A 17,339-nucleotide genomic window follows, 5' to 3' on the forward strand; every position below is an offset into this window, starting at 1 on the left:
AATCTGGCACAGCTTTCACAAGCTCCTACCTCCATGGATAGTGAAATCCTCCACTGGCACCGAGCTGGCTACTTGACCAATGTGTGTCAGGTCCTCTTCATTGAGGCCAGTGGAGGGGCAGGTCATGCTTCGGGGCTGCCCATCCAAAGTGAAGAAACCTGCCGGAGAAGGAGAAACACCATGCTGCAGGAGATGTACCAGATCCATGGGAAGACCTCAGTCACGGACACCCTCAAGCAAAGGTGGGGACGCTAGGAAAAGGAAGAGCACCACAAACCCCTCCTGTGGGGTGGTTTACTAAAAAATCTCTGCCATGGCTCTAGAGAAGCCAAGTGCTTTGCTATGGCCTCCGAATTGCTGCTAGTGCCTTACCTGGCCAAGGTGAGTCCAGCCAGTGCTTGATGTGCAAGATCTTCTCATCCTTGGATCTGGCATGGGCCTCCTCACAAATCTTATCATACTTGGCAATTTCCTCCTGAAAGGTAGAACCAGGAGGCAAAAAAACATTAACAGGGGATCTTCAGACAAGGGTGTTGAGCCCAAAGACCTCAGTGTATGCTTGCAAGGGTGATATAGGGCAGAGGTGGTCCCCACAGCAGGAAGTCCCAAAGCTGTGCAGTTCAGCCTCAGAGAGTACAGCTACAGCTGAGACTCAGGTACTCCAAGGCATAGCTCTGCTACATTCAGCACTGACATCTTGTATTCAACCCAACTGATGTTGAAAGGTGGTGCCAGGGCAAGCAGGGCTGGCAGAGCCTCTGCATCATGAGCTGCCCAAGCAGCAGAACCAGGACAGGATCTGCCCCAGATACCCATGGCCACACCAATCCTGAGGACTGGGACCTGCCTGTGCTGCAGTGGCCCAGAGCTGCCACTGCAACTGTTCCACACTGATCACAGGGTGATCCTTGACCTAGATGTTCCTACACTTTTCAGAGCTGGCACAGTTCAAGGACGAGCCTTGGCTCCGAACTCCATCACTGCCAAATCTGCAGCATGTGCCCAACCCCAGCACAGCTCTGCCACTGTTAAGTTACAAGCACAAGCACATGGTTCCTGTAGGCCCATGTGGGCCCTTCATATGATTCACATCCAGGTGTGAACCACACAAGTGGTTTTCCCTGAAGACACCACCAGCAGTTTTCCTTTCAGGCTCCACAGATGGTACCTCATACTCTGGCTGATTTACCACCCCCTGGGAAATCAGCAGCTCTGCGTATTTCTGCAACACTGGCTTCTGTTTCCGGATCTGTTTGTACATCAGGGGTTGCGTGAACATAGGTTCATCCATCTCATTGTGCCCGTTGCGCCTGTAACAAACCTGCCAGGAAAGGAAAGAGCCTTTGAACGCAGATGCCTGTGACCTACCACTCTAAAAGCACTTGGGAGCTACCTAGGTCATGTGAGGGAAGGTCCCAAGCAGCCTAGGAGGGACCCAAGCATAGCCCTCACAGTGTCCCAGCTTCAGAGACTTGTGCCACATTCCTCACCAAATCCACCACCACGTCCTTGTGGAAGGTGCTTCGCCATTCTGCTGCTACATTGCACACATAGACAACGGCCTCAGGGTCATCTGCATTGACATGGAAGATCGGCGCATTGACCACACGGGCTACGTCAGTTGGGTATGGGGAGGAGCGGGCCATCCGCGGGTCTGTTGTGAAGCCAATCTGTAGCAAGTGAGGGGAAACAGGATGAGCACAGTTTTACCAACTGGATTTGGGACACAGCTTTGCTATGCAGCTCCTTCTTTGGACACTGATGTCACAGCTGGTTTGGTGTGAGGCAGCTGCATTTTGCTGTCCCGGGAAACTGTCCACACAGCTCCAAGGGCAGCTCAGCTTTTGCAGCTGGGCTGTGGATGCACAACCTGCCTGTCTCCTGTGTTTGGACACAGTGTCAGATTTTGGTACCTGCTGCAGCTGTGGGGACAGGCTGGTCCCAGCGAAATGCCTCTGGTTTCCGTGGTGGCAGTTAGGATCAGCCCTATCAGTCCTTGCACACTGAGCATCAGGTTGTATCACCTGTGCACCAGACTGGGCTCAAAAGCTGCTGCTGTTGAGCAGCTGGGTGAGAAGTACCTCTTGTTGACCCCAGGTTAGGGCTCTTGCCAGGAACACTGGCAGGGAAACAGCTGCTGCTGGTTCCAGCTATTCCCTGCCCCACAGCCTGCAGAGACAGCTCTGCCAGGGACCCACAGGCACAGGGTATTTGCTCCTCACCTGGTTGTTGACCACAACATGGACAGTGCCGTGGGTGGTGTAGGAGGGAAGGTCACTCAGGTGAAATGTCTCATACACAATGCCCTGCCCTGCAAATGCAGCATCTCCATGCAGGAGGATGGACATCACCTGGGAGAGGGGAAGCCATGGCAGTCATCAGGGACAGTGAGCAGGGCATCACCAGGAAAGGGCCCAGCTCTCCTCCCCACGAGCTTTCAGCATCCCAGAAAGGACAAGGAGCAGTTCATAAACACATCCAATGCTTTCTCAGGGGATGGGAGTGGAGTCAGCCAGTGGCAGACACACCACTGGGCAGAGACTGTGGCCACCAGCCCCTCCCCAGCAAGGGCAGCACCCTTGGGACACCCTGAGCAGCCAGCAAAACAACACCCAGTATGCCTCAGCTGGGTAGCAGGTCCCATTCCCAAACACATACATCCCAAAGCAAAGCCTTTTTCTCACTGGAGGAAGAGAGGTAAGAAAGCTCTGTTCCCTCACACTTTCAGCCCACAAGCCCATGGGCAGGAGCAGGCCCAAGAGCTTCAGAGCCACTGACATTATTTTGTCACCACACCAGGGGCTGGCTGAGGACACCGCCTGCCAGGCGAGGACAGGATCTATCTATTTATATCCAGTCCTTGGGGTGTAGGAGGGAGGGAAGCACTTTGGATCTCACTCTTCCACTTCTTGGGGTTGGAGACAGGTCTGCAATGAATCACACAACTCCCCACAGCCCCTTTCCACCAGGGTGTGGAGAACTGCCTCCTGTTGCCAGCTCCAGCTTTCCCAGTCCTAGAAATGGTTATCTCTAGTCACAATGACATCCTGCTGCTAAGCCCTATGAGGTGTGGTGCTTGGATTGCCTTGGGGTTCCCCTCATGTCCCTGTCTTCTAGTCAGGGGTTGTGCATTTGCTGTGCCCATAGACCAGCTTAGTCAGTTCAGAGATGAAGAAACGCAGCAATGGGAGCCTAGGGTGGGCAAGCCCCTCTCAAAGTTATCTCCCAAAACATAAGGAAAGGATGGGGGAGCAAACTGAGGGCGACAGCAGGGGAAGGGACACATCAAACAGAAAGCAGACAAGTTATTTCACTTTCCCACCAGCCTGTCTCCACCAAAATCCATCCAGCCTAGGCCACTTCACCACACGCATTTGAGCAGCACTCACCTTCTTGCCCTCTGTGTCCCCACAGTAAAACTGCTCTGCCTTAGTCTTGCCTTGAACAACAGGATCAGCTGCTTCCAAATGAGAAGGATTTGCCACCAAGGAAAGGGTGATGTTCCTGTCAGTGACACGGTTAATCCGCCGATGGTACATTCCCAGGTGGTACTTCACATCACCGGAGCCCTGGTGGAGAGGAGAAGAGAGTCACCCCTAGGAGCATGAGTAGCTTTTGGGTCCTGGAAGGAGACAGAGGAGTGCTGACCCCAAGGCTGGAGGAGGGGGGTATTTTTTGGAGGTACTGCCACAACACAGCAGGCACTCACTGCAGGAGCTGAACTGGCACCTAGGAAAGCCTGTTCCAGGTGCCAAGCCACTACTGACTTCAGAGATGCACCCAGCCCATTTAAATACAGCTGAAGGTGTGGGGGATAAAGCAAGTGTGGTGGGTTGGGAAAAGACCCTGAATAACAGGTAACGCTTCCCTGAGCTCTACCCACACTGCAGCAGCACGGCTATCCATGGCACCATTCCCAATATGCAGCCAGGTACCCCATCAGGGCACCTTGAGGCCCCAGGCTGCTGCTTTCTCACTTTGAAATCCCACTGAAGGCCATGGCAGGATCAAGCCAGCCCAGCACAGCTTCTCAAAAGCCAAATCATCCCAGCTTATGATGCTGAAGCTTTGGAGCGTGAGTTTATTGCAGTGACAGAGCTGCTTTTGGATCTGCTTTAGAACCCCAGATGGGGACTCTAGGGGCACAAATTAACTTCTGTGCCTAGCCATTTACCCATTGTCTCAGCATCTACCCCAAAGCTGCTTCATGCCCTGGAGAGCTGCCAACAGCCAAGCTTGTGCTGGAGACACCAAAATGTCACTCCCAGGACAGGCAAGGACAGACCAGCACTGGCACCTCTACAAAGACTCCCATCACCCAGGTGTGCTTGCAACATGGAAATCCTTGCAACATCAGTGCCACTGAGTGACACCAGAAGCAGTGGCATAGTCCAGCCACAGACTGCTCAGGGACAGACAGCAGCAGCCTGCTGCAGGCAGGGTAGAAGCTCACCTCATCAGCAGCCTCCAGCTTGGAGTCAAACTGGCAGAAGATCTGCTCCAGCTCCTTCCTGATCACGTTGGCAAGAACATTCAGGCGTCCCCTGCAAAAGCAAGGCCATTGCTCACAGCCATTGAGTGCTGGACGGTGACCTACAACCCCCACTGCCACAGCCCACACCTCCTGCGATGGCTGTGGGGTCACCCAGAGATGGGAACTCCCCAGAAGGAGTCTGAAGATCCCTCAGCACAGGGATGGTTTGGCCAACACCACCTCCTACATACTTGCTGTGATGCCCCAGAGTGGGCAGATGCTGGGATTCCACCATGATTCCAGCTCTGACCTCAAGCCACCAGCCATCTCTGGATCAATTTACAAAGAAGCTGGAAAGAGCCTGATGAGCAGAGAGCAGCCAAGGTCTGATCTCTCTATCTGAGGTTCATCACTAACCAAGATTAATGAAGTGATGGCAGAAACCAGTGTGCTCTCCAGTACCAAACCCCAGCAGCACCCCCCGCCTTTTACCCGCACCAAGCAGCACCATGGCTTGAGGCAAGGTTACCTGTGGGGCATCCCCATGATCACATAATCCACTCCCTTCTCACTTGACTTATCAATAATGGTCTTTAAGGCTGGGATCAGCACTTCGCATCCCTCCAGACCAAAACGCTTCTCTGAAGACCATTTCCGATGGAGAAACTCCTCAAACCTAGAAGGCAAAGAGAGGACGGATCAATGCCACGGCTACAGCTGAGGGCAGAAACCAGAGATAGGACAAGGGAGCCACAGCACTGACTGATGCTCAAGCTGATACCATGCAGTGCACAACAGTCACTTCACTGTCTTCCCACAGAGCTCAGCTGGCCATTTTCCCCCACTCCAACACTGTGCTGCACTTAATCCTCATTTTAAGACCTTTTCTTTCAGGCTGTTTGCCAGCACCTGAGCCTGCCAGACTGGCAGCTGACTGGCAGCCAACGTGCTCATTAAGCTGATGGTGACAGATGATGTCAAGATGTGACTCAGCTGGTGACTGCATCACTCTGGCTGGGAGCAAACCTCCTGGGGAAGATACGGAAAAGGTGAAACCCCCCCAGGGTACCTGGTGGAGCGGACCAGCCTGGCCAGCAGCGTGCGCTTCTCTTCATTGGTGAACTGCATGATGCCTGGGGTCTCAAACTTCTGCCGGATCCACTGGCACTGCTCCAGGTCATTGATGAACATAAACTCCACACCAATGTGCTGGCAGTATGCCATCTGTTCCAACAGGAAATAAAGGGCCATCAGACAACAGCCAGGGCTTCAGCACCTCAACCCCCCAAAGGACTGGCACTTGCAGCACCCCACTGGATCACAGGGCCAGCGGCCCTTTACCCTTTCTGCCAAAGAGCCCCTTCTATACCAGCAGAGATACTGACCCTCATGCCTGGCACCTGGAGGGGGATTGTGGGGGGAACCCAGCTGCCAGCCCTGCAACAGCCCTGATTTAGGAGCCTTGTTTGAGTTGTATTCCCAGGAAAAGGGATGTGGCAGAGCATGTTCCAGGATGCTGCAGAGCAGCTCGTACCGTGTACATGTATCAAGCATCAAGCTGTTTAATTCCCCTTCCCTGAGGGGCCCACAGTCAGCCCCTCAAGTCCTTTACATCCACCTCAGAGGAGAGATTTTCCCTCTTGGTGGCATCATCTGTGAGCAGTCCGAAATCACACATCACAGGGCAGGGGAGAATCAGAAGAAGCTCATCCCACAATGAGGAGCCCATTCCTGCAGCTGAACTAAGATGTTGGCACAGTTTTACTTCTTCCAAGGTCAACTAGCCTCAGCAGAGACCATCTGAGCAGCCTGCAGCATGCCTGAGAGCTGCTTGAGATCAGTCCAAGCACAGGAGGGCATGAAATCTGGCAGAAAAGGGGAACTGCCTGCACAAGCTGGAAACCTCAGCCCCAGGGATCTCAAACCTGCACCAAGATCCTCTGATGGACGTCCATGCAGGACAGCAACACTGCTGCAGTGCCAGGAGAGGGGATCACTGGCCTCCAGCCCACTCCTCCTGTGCCAGCACCAGCTGCTGCTTCAAACTGGAAAGCATAGCTGGAGAGGTTTCAAAAAAGGCTATATCTAGCTGCCTGGGGTTTGCTCCACCTTGGGCAAACCAAGCATGTTGCTGCAATGCAGAGCAGGTTACTTGAGGTGGCTCTTGTGAGTGGGGCGAGTGCGGAGAACCAGTTCCCAAACTGAAAATCTTATAACGTGCAGGTTGACGCAGGACTTTCCAAAGACAACTGCTCTGCCCCTGTCCCTGGCTGCACACAGGTCTGGTATAGACCCCTGCCCTCCTCACCTCCAGCCGACGGATGATTTCCCGGAGTGGAAGAGCCGATTCATTTCCGCCGATGAAAGTGGTTGTGGGCAAGTGGAAAACTTTGTCGAGGTCAGATTCATCCAGACCGTAAAAGCCTGCAGGATTTGTCATGGGTGGGACAAGCAAGAGAAAGAAGGAAGGAAGAGGGACGGGGATACCATCACACAGGGACCAGGTACATTTGGGGGAGGTGGGAAAGGTACAAAAAAAAAAGCAGCATAAAAAAATAATAAGCATGAAGGAGGTTTATATGGATAAAAACCAAGCCATAATTAAACAAAAAGACATTAGGCACGGAACAATGAGTTATTATGGAAGGCACCGCAGGAAACGAACCACAAAGCAATGTATATGCATGGAAATGGGCAATTAAAATCCAGGGTGAGTCAGGGAATTTGGAGCCCCAAGAACACAAAAAATACACAACAAATTATAACAGAGGGAGAGAAAAGAAACAGGAATTGAGGAGTCACCAAGCACATCAGAGGTGTCGGCACATAATGGGGAATTAAAAATGGAGAGTCAATACAGAGAAGGAAACAGTTAAAACAGACACAACCAAACAGACAAAAGCCCCAAGGCGGGAGAGACAGAGAAGCAAGAAAGAGAAATAGGGCTCTGATGGACTCTCCTGAATAGCTCAGCCTGGGAGCAGGTTGGCCAGCAGCCACTCAGGTGTTTGGCTGCCCTGGTACCCTTTCACCCCAATCAACAGCTTTTTAATTAGAGCTTTTTGCCCAGCTCTGCTCAGCAAACCTCCTCCCTTTGGCACTGGCAGCTGATGATTTGGAGGCAGCTTCTACTCATGTTATGGGGGCTGTGGGGAGCTGAGCTGGGCCTGGAGAGGGGCCAAACAGGCCTCAAGAGCTGGAGATTGGGATTTAGGGCTGCAGGCGAGTCCTGCTGTACCCCAAAGCCATCCAAGGTGCCTCACTACCCACTGAAGCTTACAGTTGGCTTTGGGGAAACTGAAGCACAGAGGAGGAGGGACAGTGCTGACTTTGCTAAACCAAAGCCAGAAGCTTTCTGCAAAGGTCCAGGATTTGGAGAGTCCCATGACCCTTCTAAAGCAGGAGCTTGGATGAAGGAGTGGGTCTACAGCCCTGGCACCTCTTTCAGGCTCCTGCTCATCCCTCCCAAACTCCCAACAAGGCTGGGTCCCAAGGTGTTTCCTAAGCCCAGAGCAGTAGCTGCAGAAGAGACACATACCACTACATCTCCCAGCTTCCTCCACACCAGCCCACGACCCCAGCTGGGGGTTCTTTTAGGGAAGGGATGGGGACCACCATCTAAACATGGCAGGGCAGTGTAACCCACTGGTCCCAGCCACTCTGCTCCGGAGCTATGCCTAGGAACACTGAACCAGACAGGAGTTGAGAGTTTGGCCTCATGTCTCTGGGGCTTCTCTTTGGTTCCCATTCAAACCAGAAATCCCAGAGAGAGGTAGCAGGGAACATCTCAGACAAACTGCCTGTTGAGGGGTTTCAGGAAATCCTCAGTAATTTGCTGATGCTTGCAGACCTGCAGCATAGGGCTTTAGCTTGTTCTGCTGTGATGCTTTGAAGACACTCTGGCACACTTTGGGAAGTATCAGATTTTATATGGAGTTTTAGGACATCTAAGCCAACTTTGTTTGTTCTTTGCTGCAGCCTGCCAGCTCTGACAACTCTCAGTATTTATAGGCAGCAACATTACTGGATGGAGGAAGACAAGGGACGAGCTGCCAAATTTTCCCTGTGACAAATCCAGAAGACACTTTGGATTTTTATGAGCCTTGAACCAATGAGGGAGATTGAGGCCTTGAAAAATTAATATTCACAGCAAAACAGGTACTCTAGCAAGCCAGGCATGCAAACACAGCATAGAAAAGGCCAGCAAGGCTCAAGCTGAGGATTTTTATAAGGCAAAGTTTCACTAACCACACACCTACATCAAGACTTCGAGTAGAAATTAAAAATAAAACCTGTCACAAAACTCAGGAATGGTGGGAGATGGGAGGGGTCCACTTTACCAGCTCAGTTCATGCCCAGAATAACCTATTCAAAGAGAGTCCTGCACTCCAGAGGGTTAAGGGCTCATTAATTGCATACCTCCTACTGTTAACACTCTCAGCCGCTCCTTGAACACTGCGAGATCTGGGGGGAGGCAGGGTGGGGGATGCAGAAAGGGAGAAGATAGAGAGATGCAGTCAAAGTTAGTAAAGAAACCCCTGGAACTGTAAAAACTAGTCATGGAAAGTCAAAAAAATATAGTATTTAAAATACAGTCAAAATCAGAGGCAAAAAGGCAGAGATGGAGGATGACTACACACTAGGTAGAAAAAAAATCCTGGTGGGAAGTCTGATGAGAGGAGGGAAGAGCAGGAGGGGAAGCAGGGCATCAGACACTGGGGAGCAGTTGAGCTGCATGGTTTGAGATCTCCTCTTGCACCTTGACGGGAGAGAGGGTGGCCTGGCATCTCCATTTGCCATGACTGAAAGCATCCTGCCAAAGCTGCATCACAGGGATTGGGACCCTCTGCAGAGCTGGGGGCTGCCTCCCACCAACACCTGTTCCAGAGGGTTTGCTCTGCTTGTGCTGCTGGGAGAATTTCAAGGTCAACCCACGGGGGTGAGGGTGCTGCCTTTGCACAGAGGAGGAGGATTGGGGTGTTAACAAGGAGGTGGTTCATGAGGAAGACAGTGGCGCAGCAGGCATGCAGAGCCATCTCTTCTGAAGCATGCTTGGTGCAGGCAGGAGTGCCAGCACACTGGAGCAGTGGGCAAGCATGCAACACCAGAGCTGCCTGCCAGGCAAGGTTAGGTAACCCAAGTGCCTCAATCTCACCTGGGTTACAAAAAAGGCCTTGGAAACATTTATCCTTTGGGTCAGCAGGGAAAATCAGACATTTCCCCAAAGCGGGGAATAGGAAAGTGGGAGCACCTCAAGCCCAGCTCCCTGCAGGGTCTTGCCTGGCTCTTCCTGAGCTGGAGGAGGATTTCCATCAATTCCCTTTAGCGTGAGGCAGAGGCAGCTGCCTTCCATGGGACACTTGGACACACCAGATAAGACAGACACTTAAACACACACAGTCTTCCACACACCACCCAGATTTCAGCATGCTAAAGTATTATTTCTTTCTATTTTCAGGGTCACACTGAGTTCCTGTAGTCATCTTGTCCTTGTTTTACACACCACGCCAGACCAGCTGCAGTGGAAGACCAGGATGAGATTACTTTGCTTTTTTTGAATAGAAAAGATGAGAAAAAGGAATTGGGTGGCTCCAGCCCCAACACTTCTCAAACTGAGTAGCCTTGGGCAGGTTTTCTCCCTGATCACATTTTCTCCAAAGATCACACTGCTTAATCCAAAGAGAGCTTCCAAACCAGAATCAAACCAATTGCTAAACAAAAGGTAATTGAGAAGAAGGATCAATTTCTGAGATTAATGATCCAACTCCTTTGAATCACAGCACTGCCACTTAAACTGTTAGCAACTGTGATCACACCACAAAAGCTGACCTTTAAAAGGACTTCACTGTTCAGAAAGAGGAAACAAGATTGTTTCCAAGTTTCAAAACCACTCCTGTTATTAACCACCAACCACCCTGTCAAGTGCTACATATTCTTTCAAAGAGAGAGAAAAAAAAAATCAGCAGGATCTGCTTAGAAATTGGCTTTTTCTGCCACAAGCAGGCAACACCCAACCTTAGGCCCAGCTGTAGTTCTGTGTTCTGCACCACCGCAGCTTCTCCCCCACTTCCTGAACACTATTTGCAAGTTAAGTTCACCCAGTTACAGTTAGGATTGACTAGATGAAGTTTTCCAAGGTAAGAATACCACAGGAAAATCTACTCAGTATAAATAATACTTATAGCAAAATTTAAAAAGAAAAAAAGTCTTTTGCTAAGATCTAGCCACCTGAGTCTGGGGTTCTAGTATGAGACACAACCCCAGCATGAGCTGGCAGCTGCCACCATTATATCCTGTTCCCAGGACTCATTATTTCCTACGAATTCATGGATTTCTGGGAAGCAAATCAACAGCAGTAGCCACAATGACAGGTATTTTAATATGAAAGCCACAAAGGAACAGCAATTCAGCTTAAGGGCTTGCTCAGACACAAGAGATCCCATGCTGAGGTTCCTTCCAGCCAATGCCTATGGACTAGCTATGCCTGAATGCTTCGCACCACAGTGAGCCACTGTGAGCCACACTGGGACACACTGCTTGGCTTGTGGCAACTCACCCTGGGGATGCAGGATAAATGGAGGCTGGACTGCTTCCCCCAGATGTCGTTACAGCTGTACATGGCTCCAGCCCAGAGGGTTGGCTGGTGCTGCCAGGGAAGACTTGCTCTTGGATTACACTGGGCTCTGCATCCTCTGAAGCCAGGACATGGCTGGAACACACCTGGCTCCTGAGGAACCAGCAGACTCAGCAGCTCTCTGAGCTGACTTTCCCTCTGAACTGACCTTCCCCTGAAGCAGACCTGTGAGCTTAATGTACAAGTGGAGAGCAGTAAGGAACAGTGCTCTCAAGGGTCTCTGCTGGGATCAGTAGGGTTTAAATCCTCCATCAATGATATGGACAGTGGAATGAAGGGCACCCTCAGCCAGGTGATACCACTAAGTGTTGCAGTGACATGCTGGAGGGACAAGATGCCAGAGGGACTTGGACAGACTGGAAGAGAGGGACTATGGGAAGGAACTTCATGAAGTTCAACAATGCCAAATGCAAGGGTTGGAGCAATCCCCAGTCCCAGCATGGAGGGATGGAGGGATGGAAAGCAGTTCTGTAGAGAAGGACTTTGAGGTCCTGGTGGATAAGAAGCTGGACATGAGCCAGCCACATGCACTGACAACCCAGAAATCCATACATGTCCTGGGCTGCATCGGAAGTGTGACCAGCAGGCTGAGGGGGTCATTCTATCCCTCTGCTTCACTCAGGTGAGACCCCACCAGTGCTGCCTCCACCCCCGGGGTCCCCAGGGCAAGACAGACGTAGATCTGCTGGAACAAGTCCAGAGGAGGCCATGGAGATGCTTGAAGGTCTGGAGCGCCTCTACTATGGAGATAGGCTGGGAAAGCTGGGGGTGTCAAGCCTGGAGGAGAGAAAGCTCCAGGAGATCCTGTTGTGACCTTTCAGTCTATAAAGGGACTTATGGGAAGGAAGCAGAGAGACTTTTTACCAGGGTCTGAAGTGCCAGAACCAGGGACAAGGGTTGCACATTGACAAAGGGTATGTCAGTGATTGGGGAGAAATAAGGAAGAAATTCTTCCCTGTGAGGGTGGAGAGGCCCTAGCACAGGCTGCTCAGAGCAGCTGTGGATGCCCCATCCCTGGAAATGTTCACAAACAGGTTGGACAGGGCTTGGGGCAACCTGGTCTAGTGAAAGGTGTCCCTGCCTCTGGCAGTGGGGTTAGACTAGCTGACCTCTTAAACTCCCTTCCAATCTAGACCACTCAGTGAGTCTATGACTTCCTGAGCAGCACAGTAACTCTGCTCCCCACACCTGGCTTCGTTTCCTGGCAAGGGACAGCTGTCACTGCCACCACTCACAGCTAACTCACTCTGGGTTTCATCCAGACCCTGCTCGACTCTCAAAAGGGATACACATCCACCAGGCATAAGGCTGCAGGGCTCGCCTCTCCTGCTCTGCTTCAAAACAGTAGTGCCCACAGCAGAGGCCAAAAACCCTGAGTTGGAAAAGCCTTTCCTCATCCTCTCCACCACCTATTCATGGTGAGTGGCTTTCAGTTTATCTAAAAAGTCTTCCTGCTTTCCTCACAGTGCTGACTATGAGCACTTGTGTCTTTTCCCACAGCTGGGTTCACAGCCATCATCTCCCCACCTCTTGCCATCAAAATATCTCAGGCACAGGAGACACTCCAAGCTGGAGCTGGACGGCTCCTGAGGTTCAGCCAAGGGTTGGTCCTCCAGAGAAGCATGTCAGAGTCCAGACAGTGGGATGAAGCAGCTTTCTCATCATCCAGTGAACTGGTTCAAACAAAACCTACTCCCTTCCCTACCGCTCCTAGTAAATGTAATCCTGTCCGAAGGTCCAGCAGGTCCAGGGCTGGTGTCCCTGTGCTGGCAAATGAATAAGGAATCAAGGTGGTTTACATGCACTGTGCATTCTGATTGGCTGGTTCGATTGGCAAGGTTAGTAATTATCACTGATGCTCTACTCTACGTTAGGAGCATGAGCATGCCTGTGGAGCACTCAGAGTGCCAGGGAACCACCCTGGGAAGCACCAGTGAGGTGACAGAGTTTAGCAACTTCATCCTGGCTAGGAGAATGGTAGCAAACTACAGAAATCAGCTCTAAAGCACATGGAGAGTTGCTGGGTTTAAGCACTTTCAGATCAGGATTTCAAGTCCTGGGCACCACACACACTTCTGTACAACACTCATGCAGTTCTCACTCAAACACATCAGGAGTTCAACCTCTCTACTTGGACAGGAATGCATCCCAAAGCTTCCTTGTTATGATCACTGGTGGGGACTCATAGCTCAGTCTTGGAAAAAGAGCAATTAAAGGATTTACAAATGCTGGGTCAAGCTCAAAGTTCAGGAGGGCACCCTCAGCCCTGCAGAGATGAATCCAGTACATTCACTCCCCAGCTGTGAGGGTCCCCAAAGGCAGCAAGAGGAGCTGAGAGAACAGACCTCCAGCTCTCACCAACACAAAACCTCTCTGCTTTGCATGTCCAGAAGATGTCCAGAATTGCTTCCAGCCCTTCTGGGTTTTTGCTTCTGGATGAGCAAGATCAGTGATAACACTGATTGGCATTGGTTGAAGAAACATGAGCTGAGTACTGGAGTGACAGCCAGATGGTGGCAGGACTGCACTGATGCTGCCAGCAACTACAATTTTAGAGTGATCATTACTAAGGAAACTTCAGACCCCAGCCTGTGAAGCAATCTACCTAAAAAGCTGTGAAAGAGAGGGGAGCCCAAGCAATGCAGCACCAACTGCTCTCAAAGCCCTCACCCAGTTTGTCTGTGGATGTGATAATATCGGCTGGAAGGGAGGAGTCCAGATCTGCATCCAAGATGCCCAGTGGATCAAGCTGTGCTACATGATGCCCTCGAATCTATGAAATGCACCAGGAATGGAAAGGAGAACAGGAACCAAAGGGGAGAGAAAAACAAAAGAGGGGAGGGGTAAAAAAGTTAAATTACATTAGAATTAATTTCCAGAGTAATTCTCACCGACGTTTGGAGAAACAGTTACTGGCGCATCATCAAAATTTACACAACTAATGCCGAGAGGATCAAGCTTTGCAATGTGGTGACCCCTGACCTGGAAGCAACAACATAGATTACTCATTAAAACAAGTTAATTGAAGAGACATTCCTTAAAAAAAAAAAAAGTTAGAAAATTTCATTCAGAGTTTCCCTCTTTACATTTTCTGCACAGCTACCCCAATTCTAGCTTCAGTTGAAGCCCAGACAAGTTTGGTTTACTGTCACCTACAGCACCTAGGAGAGTGCCAAGGAGCTATCAGGACTGCTCTGCTCTACCTGACATCAGGTTTGGCAGGGGTACGGGGGAATGGCAAGCTCCTTCACAGCAGAGGCAGGGTCTAAGGGTCTTCTGATGCTTTTCCAGTGTCCAACTCAAGCAGCTCCTTTCCACAGACACAGTAACTTCACACTGGTGATCTCCTCCTAAGAATCACAGGCACACAAAGAGGCAGTTTGCCCAGAGAAGCTGCAGTTGCCGCATCCCTGGCAGAGTTCAAGGCCAGGTTGGATGGGGCTTGTGGAGCAATTTGGAAAGTTGTAGTAGGTGTCGTTGCCTGTGGCAGCGGGGTGGAACAAGATAAGCTTTAAGGACCCTTCCAATCCAAACTATTCTGGGATTATATGAATTTTCCAGATTTTGGCAGATATAGGTGTTCTCTTGCCAACAAGGCAGAGAAAACAGGCATTGCCACTGTCAGTGGTAGCTGCTGAAAGGCCAAGGAACATGTGTCTGAGGAACATTTGTCTAGCTCTGCAGCAGGTCACAGCATCCCTCTGGAGAGAGAAGCCCACAGCAGAACCTGGAACTCTCCTGTGAAGGGCCAGGTGTGGAAATAATAAAGAGCTTTTGCACCATAGAAAATCTGAGAGCTCCTGGCAGCAGCAGTCAGGCCAGGAATTCCTATGCTGGGTCTGAATCCACATTGGGTGCCACAGAGAACAGGAGGCGATGAGGAGTTCTGGGTTTTTGCTGCCACAGAGGAAGGTACCCACAGAGAGATCCTAGCACATCTCACTGGGCAAACTCAGGTCATCTTGGTGGCCAGCACTCTCCAACTGGTGAGCGACAGGTTATTCCGTGACAGTTTCAGGCTCAGCGATGCTGGGAATGGGGCAGGAAATACAACTGCCATGGTATGGGGTGCAGAGACTTCCTTGCAAGCAACATTATGGGCATTGAAGCTGATACCAGTTGGGAAGAGCATTCGAATACAAGTGGATCACTAAACCTCTTATACAAACCAGACGCATTGATCTGACCTTATTAACCAGAACGCATTTCTGTTTAGACCATCCCATGGGGATTTTAGGATGGGACCAAGGAGTCTGTAATCAGCCATCAGCATTAAGGCAAACTGTGAAGAAAGCATCATTACTCCTTTCTCTCTGCAGGGCCAGGTGACACCATAGCCCTGAGCACTGATGGCCACAGGAAAGCTTTTCTGGACCAGCACTGTCTGTGAACTATTTGCTTGTTCATCTTGCAGCAAAGCACAGGAGTGAGTCCATCACATAGCAGTCAGAAGGATGGAAGCTCATCATGCTGCTCCCCATGGCCAGGATGCTCTTAGTAGGACCAGGAGGCCACTTCCAGCAAACAGCTTTGAGCTGGGGACAGCTGGTGGCTTACAGATTACCTCAGCATTTTGCAGGTTTGCAGAAAATCCTCAAATCAGTGTGGGTGCAAAGAAAACACCTCTTTCCCCACAGGAGCCATGCTGTTTGTTAGCACCCATAAGCAACACAAGCCAAAACAAGAAAGATGCTCCATGGCTGGAGCCTCTCTGCCCTGGAGTCAAGCAGGGAGAGCTGGAGGTGTTCAGCATGGAGAAGAGATAGCTCCAGAGGGATCTCGGAGCTCATTCCAGGGCCTAAATAGAGCTGGAGAGGGACTTTGGACAGGGACCTGGAAAGACGGGACATCAGGGATCAGCTTCCCACTGTCAGAGGGAAAGGTTAGATGGGATATCAGGAAGAAATTCTTCCCTGTGAGGGCAGTGAGCCCTGGCACAGGTTGCCCAGAGAAGCTGTGGCTGCCCCATCCCTGGACGTGTTCAAGGCCAGGCTGGTCCAACCCTAGACCAACCCAGGATAGTGGAAAGTGTCCCTGCCCATGTCCCTGACCTGTTCCCACCTCCCTGGCAGGGACAGGGAGGTGGGAACAAGATGGTCTGTAAGGCCTCTGCCAAGCCAAGCCACTCTACAGCTCAAAATTAATAATGACTTGGACATGCAAACACAGTTGCAATTAAGGAGCCATCGCTGATGCTGCAGCAGAATAGTCATTGCTCACCTATAATTACAGGGAAAACCAAGCTCAATCCAAGTAAGAAATGACTGTGTGCTGTTTTAAGTAGGTTACTAATCACATGCAGGGCTTCCTTCACCTTCCTACTCTTTCATACTTCCATATACTGTCATGAACCTGCCCACCTGGACATCCCACTGCAGCTACAGTCCTACTATGATACCAGGGCAGGGAGGTAGATAGATTTCTCACTACGGACAGCTTAGAAAAATACATTCAAGAGCCATCATCTTCCTGAACTGCCATTCAGAGCCTGAAGAAGAGACGGGCACGCTGAAGAGGTTATGGATTTTGTGTTCAAATCACTGACTTCAGGCTTCTGCTTCCAATTACATCGATCACTCCATGTTCAAACTCGGCATCTGCCCACTTGTTCCACTGGCAGGGGCTGCCTGTGAGGTGGCAGGGTGGTCATCTTTCATGGAATCAGTCATGCAGGTCCTCACAAACAGGTCCCAATGCTGACATGAGCACTGCAGTTGCAGTGGCAGGCACAGCAGGGACACTGTCTTGGAGCCAGAGAGCAGGGCCAAGGCTGGCAGACCTTTGGACTCTTCCAGTGCTACAGTTCCTGCTGTAACTCATAGCCTTTTACACTGGATTTTCCCCAGACCTCAGCAGGAACACAACTGCACAGCACAGCAAGTGCTTTGTCACAGGAACAGGTGAGAAGCTCATGGTCACAACTGCACAGCATCCAAGTTCATTAACTTCTTACCACAGCCATAATTACAGCCCCCATACTTGATAAACCAGAGCACAACAAAAAGTAAAAGGATAACACAGATGTAGAAACACATTTAAATGTTCTCCAGAGTTAAAATACCTGCTGGTCTTCCCTCAGCTAGAGAATGTTTCTTTCCTGCTCCAAACTCTTTTCTCCCAGCAGGCTGACTTGCCAGCATTGGTCTGAGCTGCAGCCCACCAGCCCCATGGGCCACTTCCAGGTTGCAAATTATATGGAAACGTTTCCTGACTCTTTATTTTAGGACCTCT

At 50.8% G+C, this 17,339-nt stretch overlaps 1 protein-coding gene across 4 annotated transcripts in view; it reads right to left on the minus strand.

The window, feature by feature from the left end:
- OGDH (oxoglutarate dehydrogenase) overlaps positions 1-17,339 on the minus strand; it is a 31,989-nt gene that overhangs the window by 4,114 nt on the left and 10,536 nt on the right. The window contains exons 4-15 of one of the 4 annotated variants that reach the window (XM_063420739.1): positions 13,779-13,881; positions 8,894-8,938; positions 6,783-6,898; positions 5,544-5,698; positions 5,004-5,150; positions 4,454-4,544; positions 3,390-3,569; positions 2,223-2,351; positions 1,491-1,670; positions 1,169-1,321; positions 373-475; positions 30-158 (exon numbers count right to left, since the gene is read on the minus strand). In XM_063420739.1, coding sequence (XP_063276809.1) covers positions 30-158; positions 373-475; positions 1,169-1,321; positions 1,491-1,670; positions 2,223-2,351; positions 3,390-3,569; positions 4,454-4,544; positions 5,004-5,150; positions 5,544-5,698; positions 6,783-6,898; positions 8,894-8,938; positions 13,779-13,881 — 1,531 coding nt within the window. Of the gene's footprint in view, positions 1-29; positions 159-372; positions 476-1,168; positions 1,322-1,490; positions 1,671-2,222; positions 2,352-3,389; positions 3,570-4,453; positions 4,545-5,003; positions 5,151-5,543; positions 5,699-6,782; positions 6,899-8,893; positions 8,939-13,778; positions 13,882-13,999; positions 14,091-17,339 lie in introns of all 4 variants that reach the window. The other 3 variants (XM_063420740.1, XM_063420741.1, XM_063420742.1) reach the window with 3 other exon arrangements.

This window comes from Prinia subflava, chromosome 32 (genome assembly GCF_021018805.1).
Source record: "Prinia subflava isolate CZ2003 ecotype Zambia chromosome 32, Cam_Psub_1.2, whole genome shotgun sequence".
NCBI classification, from domain to species: Eukaryota; Metazoa; Chordata; class Aves; order Passeriformes; family Cisticolidae; genus Prinia; species Prinia subflava.